We start from the raw sequence: 15,836 nt of genomic DNA, 5'->3' as shown, positions 1-15,836 counted from the left end.
TTTTCAATTTTGCCCTTTCATCCTATGAGTCATACGGATCGTATGGATGTAATATGACTCTTACAAATAAACTTCATTTGTAATTTTTTTTTTTAATTTTCTTACATAAGATTTCTATGACTTTCAAGTTATTAACACAACACTTTAATCAACTGAGTTAATGAGTCAATTATGTTATAAAATAAATAATGATGTTATATATAATACTAAAATTTTTAATATATATTTAATGGGCATGTAATTTAAATAATAAATTTTGTGATAATTAATTTTGTTATAAATCATACGAATTATTTAATATGTATATTTTTTATAAATAAAAAATATTAATTATTACAAAATTTAATATATATTAAATTTTGTAATAGTAAATATTTTTTATTTATAAAAAATATATGGATTAAATAATTCGTATGATTTATATCAAAATTAATTTTTACAACATCTATTATTTAAATTTACATACGCATTAAATATATATTAAAAAATTTAATGTTATATATAATAAAATTATTTATTTTATAATGTAATTAACTCATTAACTCAATTGATTGATTGATTAGAATGTTATATTAATAACCTAAAATTACTTGAGATATTAATTTTAAATTAATTGGTCAAAATATACTTTGGGCCCGTGGAAGGCAAAACTTATTTCGTCTATTTGAAACTTTTCCCTCCACAGTCCCTGTTTTATAGTGAGACGTCCGATTTGATGGGGAAAAAAATTACCCAATTTAGAATTATTATTTTAATTAGATTTCCGCGCTGTTTTGGTTTCTGCTGGCATTCATAAATGCTGTATTAAATGTTGCTAAGAGATAATCAAACTATTATTTGAAAAATAATCATTTCGTACTTTAAAAGATATACGGAAAGAAGAGAGAAGCAAAAGAAGGGAAATTTGAAAAATAAAATCAATAATGGATATGATGTAGAAAATATAGATGTGAAAATAAATTAAAGTCATATTATTATCACAAAGAAATTCCTAACTTGATAATGTTCATATTTATTTATCTTACATAGATCAATTGATACGAGCGAAATATGTTTTCATATTAAAAAAAGATGAGTGGAATATATAATATAAATATTAAGTAGTAAACAAAAAATAAGGTGAAAATGATGAATAATTTAAAATAGTAAAATACTTGGAACTATGAAAACTTAAAAATAATGCTACACAAACTTATGTGAAGCATTTTATATTTGAATAATCTATATTATCTAATTATAATTAATTCATTTTGTACTCAGAAGCAAACAAAAATCATTTTGTACACATTCGCACTCCAATCATGTTAATTGATTCAATATAAATGAGTATTAAACATTTTCGAGTATATAATTTCTTTGGTACATTAATTTTTGTACTTAGTTCACACTTTTTTGTTTATTTTTATTTTTATATTATATCACTTATTATATATATAAACTGAATTATTTGTATTTAGTATTACATTCAAATCAAATAAAAATAATAATATTATTTTTATGTTTGGTTCGAATGATTTTACGTGCTAAAATAAAATTACAAATACTCCTAGATTTAAATATAAAAAAAAATCTTGAATAATTACATGACTGACAAATTATGATATAATACACTTTATTATATTAAGTGAAATATATTGGAAAAAATCACATAATTTTGTATGATGCAATTCTGATTTAACAAGTTTCTTTTATAATTGTATAATTTTTTTATAAATTTAAATCAATAATAAATAAATAATATGTTAAAAAAATGCATTATTAACATTTTTTATGGTGTAGATAGACAATTATAAATACAATTATTAAACACAAAAGGTTTTTAAAATACTAATTTGTGAATAAGTGAGAATATATATATATATATATATATATATTTTGTCATTAGGTGAGAATATTTTTTTATAAAGATAATATGGGGTAAAATTACTAGATTTTTTAATAATAGTTACAAAAATGTTATTTTAAGAATAATTAAATAATTAATTAGTTCCTATAAGAAATTATTGTTAAGAATCTCGACTTTTTAAAAGTATAATTTAATTAAAAATAAAATTTCTATTTGAAATGTCACGTTGTAGAAATAAAATAAAAAATGCTAATCATATTTTTTAATTGCTATGCTAATAAGAAAAATTGAGAACATAAAAAAATTTGGTAAAGTAAATGAGAATTGTGTTTTGTTTTAAAATACTTAGAAAGCAAAAAGTCTGTTGGAGTGTGATCTGAAGTCTGAAATGATCACCCGCACGCGCGGGAGTCCCGTTCCAACTTTTTACACTATGCTCTGTTCCCTTCTGCTACGTCCTACACTACTCTACTGCCTCTCCAAATCCAACCTTCCTACTCATTCATTCCCATCAAAATCAAACCCCTTTTAACTCAAGGATAATTATCAATGTATACTCTACCTTTTATAGGTTATAAAAAAAAGAGATAAAAGAGAATATAATTATAACATTTAAAAGTTGATTATTCTAAATGCCAAAATTTCAATCAGTTAAACTAATTATAAACGCTCACGAGTTCAAGACTTGAAAGGCCACATATACAGAGAAGACAGAAGTTAGCTGATGCTCAATCCTTAACCACTTCACTTCAAAATGTAAATGTAACCTAATAATTACTCTCTCTGAGTTATTTTGAATAGCTCACCGCTGTCACCGTCTCGTATTTCCCACAACTCTTTCTTTCTCTGTTTTCTTTTATTATTTATATATATGTATGTTCACCGAAATCTGTACGTACACTTGTAGTGCCAACGCCTACACATGCTCTTGTACAAACACATACAAACACAATCCCAACCAACCCTGTCATTTGTCATTAAAATTCTCCCTTCTCTCTCCCCTCCTTCATTTCTCTGTTTCAACTTGCACTATTTTCTATTCCCCCTTCAACCCTTTTGACATTCTCTGCGCGGACATTGCCACAGCCTTTTTTCACTTTACCCTCTTAAACTAAACTCCATTGTCTTCCCTTCTCACCTCACACTCACACCACCACCATCATTCCCTCTCTTCTCATTTCACTATAATAATAACAACAACTTCCCATTCCTCTTCCCCTGTAGTAGCCAACAAATTAAACACACCAAAAATGCACGAGAGATCGATGAAAGAAGCTGCTGGCACGTGCCCACAAAGGAGAAGAACCCCTTCCTTCTCCTCTTCTCTTCTCGACGCCATTTACCGCTCCATTGACGAATCAAAATCCAACCTTCACGACGATCAACAACTGGGTCACCACCACCACCACGATCAAACCTTAGCCACACACAGTTTCACCTCTGAAGAAAAAGGTGGCAAAAAGGAGAGAATGAATCTTCGCCGAGCAGTGATGTTGGAAGATTGGATGGAGAAGTATGGTTCTTCCCGTTCCCTCAATGCTCAGTTGCTAAACTCGAGTTCAAGCTCCTCAGAATGCAGCTCTGCAGGGGGAATATTCTCCTCTTCAGAAACAGACACGACAACAACAACCTTGAAGAAACAAAGACCAGCAAGGCCCACATCGGAGAAGAAGAAGAAGAAGAAGAAGAAGCAGGACCATATAATGAGTTCAGAAAAAAAGAACAAAGAAGGTGGTTTTGCAAGGACCAAGTTGAGGGCGTTGAAAATTTACGGTGAATTGAACCAGAGAGTGAAGCAACCCATTTCACCAGGGAGTAGAATAGCTAGCTTCCTTAGCTCCATCTTCAACTCACAGAACGTGAAGAAAGCCAAAATGTGTTACGTTGGAGCCGTTGAAGATGTTAGCTTCGAGCACAAATCAAAGTCCCCTTGTTTCTCTTCCACGCCTTCTTCGTTTTCTAGAAGGTCTTGCATGAGCAAAACACCCTCTTCGGCTAAAAAACCCAACAACAATGGAGTCAAAAGATCCGTGAGGTTTTACCCCGTTAGCGTAATCCTAGGTGAGGATTCTGAACCGCAATCTAATAGTCATAGTCATAATAAGAAATGTAACAACATTTATGAGAGTGAATCTAATCTCACTGTGAGAAAGATTACTAGAAGTTCTTCCATAAAGGAGCTGAAGAAGAACACTGTTCGGGGAAAAGAAAATGCAACCGAAGAAGCAGCAGCTAGGGGTTTTGTAAAAGGTTACCGAAATTCTGGTAAGGGTGAATTTGATTTTATAGGTTTTTATGGTAATGGTGAGAATGAGAATGATGAAAATGATGATGATGATGATGTGAGTTGTTCAAGTTCAGATTTGTTTGAGCTGGATCATCTTATTGGAGCTGCAAGGTACCAAGAAGAGCTTCCTGTCTATGAAACTACCAATTTGGAAACAAATAAAGCCATTGCTAGTGGTCTATGTTTGTAGTTTAGTTCTTCAAAAAAAGCAACCATTAATTGTAATTATTTCCATAGTTTGTGGAACTCATGAATTTAAAAACAATTCATTGTAAGCTAGCTAGCATTAATTTCATCTTTGATTCCTAGTTGAGATTATGGTATATAGGCTTTATGCATGGTAGGAGTTAATGCTAACAGTTTTTGGATTGAGTTGGGTAATTGATAGCTATGTATATGATTTTGAGAGAAAGATAGGTAGCTGGAAGCAGAGTGCAGTAGTAACCTCATGTTCACTAGCACAACTTGTCAAAGCAAACTAAGACAAACTGAAAAGAGAAAAAGTAAAAGCAGATTCATTTTTTTTCCTCCTACCCGATGAGAAAAAGAAAAGTTAAAAAAGCTTAACCTTTTTCCACTGGCTTAGCACATGGCCTCAGTGAGACATGGTAAAAAATCCCCACCACTTTAACGTCATAGAAGATTTAAATAAATGATTACAACTCAACTTTTTGCGCGTTTGAAATTCGCGATTTACAGGGTGATTTTGAACTAATATTCTTGGTTGTAAAGCCAAAATTGAAGCTAATCTGATCAGAACAAACTTTCAAACATACATAGCAAGAAAGGAAACATTTGTATATATACATAGCAGACAAGGTAGGGCCTCTGATTAGAAACTGGGGAAGTCAACATATATGGTAGGAGGGATATATAATCAAGCATGATAGCATGAATCCAAACCTACTTTTCACACCGTAGGAGAAAAATTAATAAAAGGAAGTGATAAACCTAATCTCCACAGATGAATAACATGAGACACCATGGCCACCTTGGTTGGCCAAAACACCATCCTCCAATGACCCTTTTGATGTAAAAAGATTAAAAATGAAAAAGCAAACTAATTAAGAAAACTCATGATTTTATTTACTGCCAAGTGCCAAAACATGAGAGAAGTGATTAATATAATATATTGAAGGGGATCGATCGATCATAGGATGTCATTTGAGTCCTTGTACATGCCATCATTGCCAAGGTCCTTGTAAATCTTGCATTATGAAAGGTTCATTAAAGACATGAGCAATTGAGGGTGAGTAATCAGTTGTTCAAACGGTGCAACCAACCAATTACAGAACACGAAGTGCCAGTAAGCAGAATTGGGATGTTACTCACCTACCAAGCACAACCTATGCCACCTACTATATGAAGATTATAAAAGCATTGCAAGTGCATGTGAAAGCTCCATCGCATTATCGCTTAAGCCAAGAACCACGTATATATCAGCCATATATATCCCTGAGTACACATATATGATTCCTTTGGCATTTTGTTGCCAAAATCGGGTGCATACATGAGCAACTTGTCTATGACTCCTTTTCTTGATCATTTTTTTATGTTATTATTACTATTAGTACTACAGTACTCCTCCTACAACAATTAAGCATTGTGAGTCTGTAATCTTTATTTCTTGTAATTATAGTATTTTATTTTTATTTTTTGAAATATGGGATAAAATAAAAGAGGAAGAGAGGAAGAAGCATTGTGTCTAGAAATTTTGAGATCTTAACCAAATTTTATATTTGAATCATATTCAAATATACAATATATCAGTTTTTTTTTTATTCTTCTATCTTATTAAATTATAAAATTATTAGTTAAAGTTCAACAATTAAGCAATTGTAGCATCTCACTCGATGTCGATGGTACGTAATCCATATCCATTCACTATTTTGTAAGATAGTTGATCTCAAATAGCTTGGGAAAAAAAAGTTAAATAGAAAATAAAAAATTAAAAAATATGCAATTATACAATAACAGTTAAAGAATTAATAAAATAAGTACAATAAATATGTACACCAAAATAAATATTCTCTTTATTATTGTTATTTTATATTATAATAATCACCAGTTCACCACAATATGATATGCTGGGACGTCAATGCATGCCACGAAGTAACTTATGTCATTTTTCGGGTCTAAAATGTAAGGTTAAATAACTATTTGTGTCACATAATTTTGATAAATTTTAAAAGAAAATAAAAAGGTTCATTTTTTTTTTTTACAAAAAATGTTCTGTTTTTTTTCAATGGGTACGATAATAACAATGAAATCAAAACTTAAGACAAACTATTATATCAACCTTAATGGATTAAAATTGTTTCTTACTATCTAGTATTTCTTGTAAGAAAAAAGTAACCGTGTCGTGAGTAATGTTTTGTTTCTTTTGGCCAATAATTTGGGCACGTCTGTCAAAATTAATTCTAAAGTTTTTATTAAAAATAATTAGAAGAAGGAGATGACACTGTGCTCTAAAGCAAGAAAAACCTTAAACTCATAACCGTAATGCTTAAATTTATCTCATTAAGATGAACGATAATTCATATTTTATTGTTTTTAGTGAATGTTTTAATTAAATACACATTTTTTTAGTCAAATCTTAACCGACAATTGTATACTACTAATTACATAAACATAATATTTTTTACTATTGTTTCGCACTTTAATTTTACCTTATTTTGCAACCCAAAAAATCAAAATTTTTAGGGTAATTAAGATATTGTATCTTCACTTTCAAGAATTATTTTAAAGAAATATCAATCATGCACTATTAGCAAGTTCTTAATTTCTGTTTGGCGTACAATTATTGAGGCTGACATTTATATGATTTGACATGTGAAAATAATTGGAATAGTATCAGATCAAGTTTGCTAGAACAATTCAATATTAAGTTAAAGGAATTCAGACATAAAAAACAAAATAATAATTAGTTGGTACAGGAAGGTACCTTGGAGTTGGGCACGCTTAGTCCTGGTTGCATAGAAGAAAGGCCGAGTTTGCACTTCAATTCTGTGGTGTAGGAGATAAATTGAACGCAATCATATAAAAGAGGGGGATATATATAATATAAAAAATAGGTTGTTAGACTTTTTACGTCAAACGAAAATTTATCGGTGTGGATACTATTTAATGTGTAAAAAAAATCACATTCTATTTAAAAAATATTAATTTTGCAATAGAATTTGTATCTTATATATAATCGAAAAAAGAAATGGTTACGTGTTCTGCATTACTTTCTTGTTATCTATACTAGTATAACAAAAATTCTGAACATAAATACTTCCTTCACACTGTCTTCAATTTTTAGGATAAAAAAATTGGGTTTATAATTAGCAACAATTCTGAACATATATAAGCCCAAAAGATTATAAACTAAATAATTACTTGGTAAGACTAATTAATGAGTTAATTGATAAATAAAATAACATAGAAAGATATTTAATTACTTGGAATAAAATCAATTTTTAAATAAATTAATGAGAATAAAAAAATTAGCTTATTTTCTTAAGCTAGTTAAAGCAACTTATAAAAAAAGTTAACCACTTTTCATTTATTTCTAGTAAAAAATTTAAGTTCAACAAAGAATAAAGTAAACTTTTCCTAACCTTTTTTATGAATATCCGTACATCCCATGGTTCACGTTGCCATAAGCCACGTGTTCACGTGCGTGTGATTCTTATTTCTTATTCCTGCTTTCTATGGCTCATACCAGAGTAATGCAAAGTTACAATTGCAATATACAAATCTGAACACCTAGAAGCAGCTCCTTTCTTAAGACAACTTTGTCCCACGTCGAGTTAAAAAGAAAATTACTATTATTATTTAATGTTTTCAAAGATATCTTTTCAACTTTTTATATTTTCCACTCAAATAGATTAGAAAAAAGATAAATTTCAGAAAAATCTTTCTTACTATTTTTATCTCTATATCCTAACATATAAAAAGATACAAATACACTTGTCACTCATCTGTTTTATCAACTTTCAAGAAAAAGAGAAGAAAAAATAGGATTCACTTTTTTCTATTTGCACTGTCATTTGTAGAAACAATTAGTATGAAAATTACAAAGAAAACTGATGTTCTAAAAAGATGTATTTAATACAAAATTTAGAAGCTATATATTTACAGTCCTGAGAAAATGAATTTTTACTATAAAGTAACAGTGATTAACAGAATGATTAGCAACTTAATGATAAAAAAAATTCCTTTGCTATCTAACATGAAAATTCTCAGAACATTGCATGAAGTAGCCATGAAAATTGCATCATATTTATGAGAAAAAACAAAGCAAGAAAGATAAACTTTAACATGCTTAATTAACAACTTTAAAATTTATCTATTTTCATTGTGAATGAAACAATCATAGAAAATTGTCTACGTTTAAAGAAAGCCTCTTATAAGAAGGAATTAATTAATGACAACGTTAGAATAATTTTTTACTTCATAGTAGTCAAAGACAGAGGTCCAATGGATTTTCTAGGCCCAAAATTGTATATATGGTAGAAAAGGGGCCCAGTTCAAGGCCCATGGAGGGATACTTGTGGATGATTCCATGGCTTAACTAACGCTTACAGCGCAAGAAAGCTGGACGATGAAATTGGAAAGCATATATATCAAATAATCCCAAACGCAGGAGAAGCTTCTCAATCTCATCTAATTCGTTTCGATGCAATTAACGTTTATTCTTTTTATTCGATTCTGTTGATTACGGGCATCATGAGTTTCATCTTTGGAAAGAGGAAAACTCCTGCAGGTTCTTTTGTTCCCTCCTATAATTCAATTATTTCATTACATTCTTCAGAAAAAAATTAAAATTTCTATTTTCATTTTCATTTTCTGTTTTTATTTTCTATTCAATCCAATCAAACACATTTTCATCACCATTTTCTATTTTCAGGAAAATAAAAACAGAAAACAAACACCTCTTAAATTTTCCGCCTTTTGCTTGTTTTACTGATGTCATTAAAGTTTGCATCTAATTTTTTAATATTTCCTTCGGCATAATATCAAGTTTGCTCTAGTTACCCATCAATTTTAATCACGTGTAAGTGCAAACTATTTTTGACATCATGAAAATAACACATTGAGGAGTTTGTGTTGTAATTTTTGTAGCTATCACAATCCAAAATTTATTATATATGGCATTTTATGCAAATGATGAACACCTTTACATAGCCTTCAGTGTGTACACTTTTAGGTTGACATGATGATATTCAATTTAATGTTTATAAGCTGATGCACTCTCAGTTGATATCATTGTACGTGATTGTAAATAAGCTGTGATTTTCAGAACTTTTGCGGGAAAATAAGAGAATGCTGGACAAATCAATTAGAGAAATAGATCGAGAGAGACAAGGTTTGCAGTCACAGGAGAAGAAACTGATATTGGAGATAAAGAAAAGTGCCAAACAAGGCCAGATGGTATGGTGATCGTGTTCTGAACTTTTGCTAGTATTTGTTACCTTGTTTGCTTTAGTTTTTTTGTTAGAGCATTGTCTATGCTACCTTAGCTGTTCTTTATTGCATATCTATAATCTATAATACTCTTCTCTGCCCCCTAAGTTTGAGGGTGGAGTTTGAGTTTTCTGCTCATCTGTTTTTTCATTAGTCACAAAGGGTATCCTGATGTTGGCTGCTCACTTCTGTTCATATACTTTCTATTTTCGTGTACTCACTTTGCTGTGTATGTTACCAACAATATATGTGGTTGGAAAATTCGTTCTCCATGTGTTATAACTTACAATAACAAACATGAACACTAGTATTCACATTAATGACGGGGATTAAACTTCTTTGGTTGTTGCTTATTCTTCAAACAACTGCTTTCCCAATGCTGTTGCAGGCTCAAAACTATCCACACTTAGCTTCCAAAATGACATCTGTGAATTAAAAAGTTGAAGAGTGAGCCTCAATTCCTTTAGAAAAGCAATGGATGAGAATTGAGAAGTGTTCTAGTTGACATTGCTGTGTAGTTGATATCCTTCTTTTGTTAAATTTAGGGTGTCTTTAATGTGTTTGATACTTGAGTTTTATTCTCTTCTTTCAAAAAGTGTGCTGTTTAATTTTCACATTTTTAAACGACTTACAAGCGAATAAATTTGTCATTTTATAACAGCGGCTCTCCACTTGTCTCTTTGTCTTTGGGATGTATTGGAAATTACCATAATGTTAAAATGTGAAATTTAACCACGTGTGATTCTTGCGGGTGATTGAAACTGGTTTACACATGATAAACTCTTTCCGTTTTTGGATATATGCACGCTGTTTTATTCTAGCAATGTAGTTTGGTAAATGTTTTGACCAATGAACTGATTTCTATGACAAACCTGATTTTGTCTGTAATTCACGTTTATGCTTATAATTCTTGATATACGCTTTTTCTGATGCCAAATTTTGTTTCATTTAATGTTTTCCAGGGAGCTGTTAAAGTGATGGCAAAAGATCTTGTTAGAACAAAGCATCAGATTGAAAAGTTTTATAAGCTCAAATCACAGCTCCAGGGTGTATCCCTCAGAATTCAAGTATGTGCATGATGATGTAACTGATCTGTTGGTTTGTAGTAGCATATGATCAATTATATGATTCTAGTTATCATTTTCCTTGGGAACTGATTGGCAGCTGTCATTGAATTGCTACAAAAACTTGATCAAAACAATTGCCTTTACTGAATATATGCATGCTAAAAGCTGGTTTCTAATTTATCACAATTGTCCAGACTTTGAAATCAACACAAGCAATGGGGGAGGCAATGAAAGGTGTGACTAAGGCAATGGGACATATGAATAGGCAGATGAACTTGCCATCATTGCAGAAAATCTTACAAGAATTTGAGACACAGAATGAGAGGATGGAATTGATTACAGAGGTGATGGGAGATGCAATAGATGATGCTTTGGAAGGGGATGAGGAAGAAGAAGAAACAGAAGACCTAGTGAACCAGGTTCTTGATGAGATTGGAATTGACATAAACCAAGAGGTATATATATATATATATATTAATCCCTTTCCCGTTGCACTTCTTTTTTCAGCTGACAGTTGTAACTGTAAGTATATGAACTAGTCACCATAATGTTACCTAACATGTTCTGATTTGATATTCAGCTTTTGAGTGCACCATCAACTGCAGTTGCTGCCTCAGCTGCAAAGACTAAGGTGCCTCAAGTTGAAACTGTTGGGAATGATGATGCCACGATAGATAGCAATTTGCAGGCAAGGTTAGACAATTTAAGAAAAATGTAATCTTCATTCTGATATAGGGATTCCAGTTATACTGGGAAAACTGGAGCTCATTTGTGACATATATGCAGTGTAACTGTGTTAGTAATGAGCTGTAGAATTCATGATTATGAACAAATTGGATTTTATTTATTTTAATTTGCCTGTTCTGTGTCACTGTTGATTCCCTAAGCTGTGAGTCCTTTTTTGGTTACATTTTATGGGGCAGAAAATTTTTCTTAAGACTTTTTGCAAGTTGTACAAACTCTTATGATGTTCTAAAATCTAAACTAATGCTTGAATAATGCTTTGTCGAAACAATTTGTATGTAATAAACTAGTACATTTGCGTCGATATGGAGTAATGTGTTTTTTATTTTTGTTTGTGCGAGTTTAATCTAGTCCAGCAGATCGTGTTCTAAACTGATGCTTTGTCGGAACAATTTGTGTAATAAACTAGTACATTTGCGTAGATATGTAGAAATGTGTTTTGGTTTTGTGTATGTGTGTGCGAAATAAAGTTCAGCATATCATGATACTTGTGCTCTCCACGTGTTACATAATTTTCTTGCCTTTTAATTAACTAATATTCAAACATGACGCTTGATTATTTTGTTCTACTTTCACATTTTGTAGCTAAATAATTTTGCAAATGAAAGTTAAAAATGTTATCAGTCCATTAATCTATTTATATAAATTGTCAAGCAATAATTGAGTTCTTAATTTGTTACTTTATTAACTAAATTTAGTGCTGGAGAAATGGTGTGTCAAAAGCATTTTCGTAATGTAGGTCAATTTTATAGTAAAAAATTGAAGGTGTGTCATACTGTCTACGAGCAGATGTTTTATCATGATTGTCTTTCGCGCTTCAAGGCTTTCTTTCTGTACCAGTAACTTGCTATTTATGTTCAGTTACTCGTCCTAGGACATCTCTAACAAAAGGAATTTATAAGACTTGATATTTGACATATTACAGTTTTCATTTTTCAATAGCATTTCATACTTTTTGTCATTTTTTTCAACTAAAAAATTCACTAAAATTTATCATTGAATCTCACAATATATTTCAATCTGTTATATTTCATTATTCATCTTTATTTTAATTTAATATACTGTTTGAATGTCAATTGTTAAATAATAAATAAATATATACTATCATTTTAATTAAATAGGAGATTTACTTTAAAATTTGAAATACATAAAAATATAATGCAATGGTCATACAGTGAGTTATAATGATATAATAATTTTAATATGAAAAGAGATGCACCGCCACAGGCACTGTGTGAGATGTGGCCATGCACCATTGAAAGATGCAAACGGTGACAGATGCAAATAGTTGTATCAGCAACATTACGTATACTGTGTGCACATATCAACAATTAATTAAAAATAATAGTATATTATTATTTTATCCTAAAAAATATACCACATGACCCCAAGAGGATCGGTTGTTTCATAAAACAATCCAAAGTATAAGTGAGTCCCATGAATTACCCTTCAATAACACAAAAGTCCTACCTTCTTTAGTTGCTATTTATGGTTTTAATCAGGGGAACTCCCATTGCCCTAAGAATGTCTTATCTTTATTCAGCCAAACAAAATTTTAACGATACACGTCAAAATTGACATTTGGCGTGTGCTATTCATAGAATAAATGTATAAACCTTGCAATGCTTCAGGTAAGCATGCCCAAATCTTATTTTACATATAATAATAATAATAATAATAATAATTGCAACGTGTCCGTTTTAAATTTTACATAATTTGGCTTTCTTTCTGAGTTCTGACTAGATAATTTTAGTACCTGAGGCTTGTGCCCTTCAGATTTTACTACATCTCAAATTGTCTCTTGTTTTTTTTTTTCTTTTTTTCTACGGATAAACGCGATGATTTAAAATTTAAATACACATCAAAAGCTACAATCCAACAAACAAGAATGGTATCGTACCAATCAGAATCGATGGACAAAGCCAACCAAATAATAAATATAACAAAAAAAAAAAAAAAGACAACACCACACAACAGAGAGAGAGAGGTATGGAGACGTGTTGAATCAAATGAATGGCCTATGTTCAACCAATGGATTGCAGAATATTAAAAAAGAGAAAAATGAACCCAACTTAGTGTAAAGAGAAAAATGAACCCAACTTAGTGTAAAGAGAAAAATGAAAAATATAACTAAAATAGCAACTTTTTTTAGAAGACTAAAATAAGAACTAAGAGGTGGAATATTTTTTTTTTCAAAGAATTTAATTGTCATCGTAAAAAATAATTGAAAGAAAGACGTGATAAGTTATAATTAAATGAGGACAAAATTCCCTTAAACTGAGTTTATTTATAAAGGGAATGGCTATCTTAATTTATTAAATTCAAATTAGATAGTATATATTATTCTTTATTACTCACTCATCTTAGACAGAAATAGTAGTGTATTTTAGAAGAAGAAGAAGAAAATAAGAATAATAGATGATAGTAGTATAATTTCACAATAATGGTAATGAATCAAAATCAAAGTGTTTATAGTATTATTAAATATGGTTTGAGGTCCGTATTAACGTATGATTATGAATGAATAAATTTAGCACTAACAAAAATTAAAAGTGAGGAGTAGTAGTACTCGACCTCTTTTGTCACGTAACATCAGAAACAAGGTATCCAAAGTTGGCTGCTTTAGCTCTCTCTCTCTCTCTCTCTCTCTCTCTCTCTCTATCTCACTCTGTTCCTTGTGGAGAAAGTTGAGTTGTGAAGGACTGAGTGGTCACAATTCCAGCGCAACCGCAGGTCCCACATCTCCCATAAATCATATTCATACTACCGAGACGCCACCGCCACCGCCACCACCACCACTGGATTCCAGTAACCCCAGACCAGAATGGAAACGGTGACAGAATTGCCCAACAGGTGTTCGACAAATTGGGCAATCGAGATGAGAGTAGAGCCACATGTCTATGCACGGTGCGTGGAACCAGTGCTTGCACCGTGGCAGCTTCCTCACTTCTTCACCTTCTTCAAAACCCGATAAGCAAACTGGGCATTCATAATCATAATCACCATCATTTCCAATTCCTTCTTTCTTGTACTTGAAGCTTGAGAGCATGTTGAAGTTGTTCCTTTGGCAGTTCTCAGTTCCACTACTTTCCATCACCGCCCCCTCCACCAACCCATTTGCCCCTGCAGCCTGTGATTGCATATGGCGCCTTCTACTTCGTTTGATGATGATGAAGTTATATAGGGCTAATGCCATGGCTGCAATCCCCACCACTACTAGCCCATAGTATAGCATGGTTGTGCTGGATTTATCCGAGGAAGAGAGTGAAGGAGGGGGTGACACTATGAAGGGGCCTTGGAAATCACCCATTTCTGGATTTTTGGGTGAGGGGGAGAGGAAATTAAGACAAGAACAAGTTGGGTTGGGGAATAATCAGAATATGTTGTTGACAACTAGACATCAATCAAAGTAAATCTCATCTATTAGCTAGGGCCTCTGGTTGATACAATTATAGACATTACCTTTTTTATCAAATTAAATTAATGTAAAGTGGTTTATCTAAATGCCGTGGTGGTTATGTTGTCATGGAACAATATTTATTCTATTGTTCTGAGAGATGAGAAATGTAGCAAATACAGAGATGGGCGAGAACGACCAGAAGTCAAGATAAGTCTGTTGTCCCTCTTGAACCTTTTTCCCCGTTGCCTTCGGGTATGGTAATAGTAATACTCTGTAATTAATACTATATAAATTCGGTTTTGTATCCATTGAGAAAGCAGAATTGTATTTATTCACCAGTGAACTGGGCTACCCTTCTACTAGTTTCCTCCTTGTATTGTCTATTTCCAGTAGGGACGTTTTGACAAAATATATGCAAGAGAATTTCCTGTTCTTTCTTTCCTTTCCTTTCCTTTTTTATCTTTTCGTTTTCAATGAAAAGTTAGAAGTCAGTGCATTGTGTTGTGAAAAGGGGATCCAGATAAAAGAAGTGGGCGTGCACTTTATTTTCCACATCATTTTTTTGTCAACAAATCTTTTCTGCTCAAGTTTTGTATAATTATTATGTGCGATAACATTTCCTCTTTCAAGTATTTACTACAACTATAGACACCTAAGACTAGAACTCATAATTACTAAGCTCTTGATAGTTAATTCACGTACTTAGAATTTTATTTTTCATATCTTGCCAGAATTGGAAAAATAATCATGTTTCTCTTTTTCTAAATATCAAATGACAGATGATTTGGTATTGCCCTAACCATAAATCAAGCTCCTTTTTTTTCCATTTTTTTTAATCTTATTCAATGGATCGGCTCCAAAGTCGAAGCAAATGTTCTACATTTTTTAATTAGAAGCCCAATCCCTTCACCGGGAACCGCGGAGCATGGCATTTTCGTCGGACAAATTTTATGGAGCAGCACAAGAAAAAATATATATCAACGTTAGTTGTGTAAAATGGTAAATTGTATTAGTAGAGAGGATCGAACCGAAGACTTTTCT

At 31.4% G+C, this 15,836-nt stretch overlaps 3 protein-coding genes across 4 annotated transcripts; 2 read left to right on the top strand and 1 right to left on the bottom strand.

The window, feature by feature from the left end:
* Positions 1-2,575: 2,575 nt before the first annotated feature.
* On the top strand, positions 2,576-4,333 carry LOC100803228 (protein BIG GRAIN 1-like B). Of its 2 annotated transcripts, XM_041011348.1 has the most exons (2): positions 2,580-4,111; positions 4,208-4,333. In XM_041011348.1, exons 1-2 carry the CDS (start codon positions 3,097-3,099, stop codon positions 4,321-4,323), a joined length of 1,131 nt encoding a protein of 376 aa, XP_040867282.1. In that variant the 5' UTR covers positions 2,580-3,096; the 3' UTR covers positions 4,324-4,333. The 2 variants fall into 2 exon arrangements, with proteins under 2 accessions (XP_003550621.1, XP_040867282.1); XM_003550573.5 differs by having other exon boundaries at positions 2,576-4,333.
* Positions 4,334-8,725: 4,392 nt separating this feature from the next.
* On the top strand, positions 8,726-11,504 carry LOC100819241 (vacuolar protein sorting-associated protein 2 homolog 1). Its single transcript, XM_003551095.5, has 5 exons — positions 8,726-8,883; positions 9,421-9,551; positions 10,547-10,651; positions 10,846-11,106; positions 11,232-11,504. Exons 1-5 carry the CDS (start codon positions 8,847-8,849, stop codon positions 11,367-11,369), a joined length of 672 nt encoding a protein of 223 aa, XP_003551143.1. The 5' UTR covers positions 8,726-8,846; the 3' UTR covers positions 11,370-11,504.
* Positions 11,505-14,153: 2,649 nt separating this feature from the next.
* On the bottom strand, positions 14,154-14,705 carry LOC102668514 (RING-H2 finger protein ATL52). The gene has a single exon (XM_014769432.2). It carries the CDS (start codon positions 14,703-14,705, stop codon positions 14,154-14,156), a length of 552 nt encoding a protein of 183 aa, XP_014624918.1.
* Between the last annotated feature and the right edge of the window lie 1,131 nt (positions 14,706-15,836).

Source organism: Glycine max, chromosome 17 (assembly GCF_000004515.6).
Source record: "Glycine max cultivar Williams 82 chromosome 17, Glycine_max_v4.0, whole genome shotgun sequence".
Taxonomy (NCBI): domain Eukaryota; kingdom Viridiplantae; phylum Streptophyta; class Magnoliopsida; order Fabales; family Fabaceae; genus Glycine; species Glycine max.
Note: the sequence above shows the minus strand (reverse complement) of the source record. Positions and strands in the feature narration are given on the sequence as shown.

Excerpts from the sequence above, each read along its gene's own strand:
- LOC100803228 (XM_003550573.5), top strand. The coding sequence starts at position 3,097 with ATGCACGAGAGATCGATGAAAGAAGCTGCTGGCACGTGCCCACAAAGG.
- LOC100819241 (XM_003551095.5), top strand. The coding sequence starts at position 8,847 with ATGAGTTTCATCTTTGGAAAGAGGAAAACTCCTGCAG. Across the intron at positions 9,552-10,546 it reads GTGCCAAACAAGGCCAGATG|GGAGCTGTTAAAGTGATGGC; the intron begins GTATGGTGATCG and ends AATGTTTTCCAG. Across the intron at positions 10,652-10,845 it reads GTGTATCCCTCAGAATTCAA|ACTTTGAAATCAACACAAGC; the intron begins GTATGTGCATGA and ends ACAATTGTCCAG.
- LOC102668514 (XM_014769432.2), bottom strand. The coding sequence starts at position 14,705 with ATGGGTGATTTCCAAGGCCCCTTCATAGTGTCACCCCCTCCTTCACTC.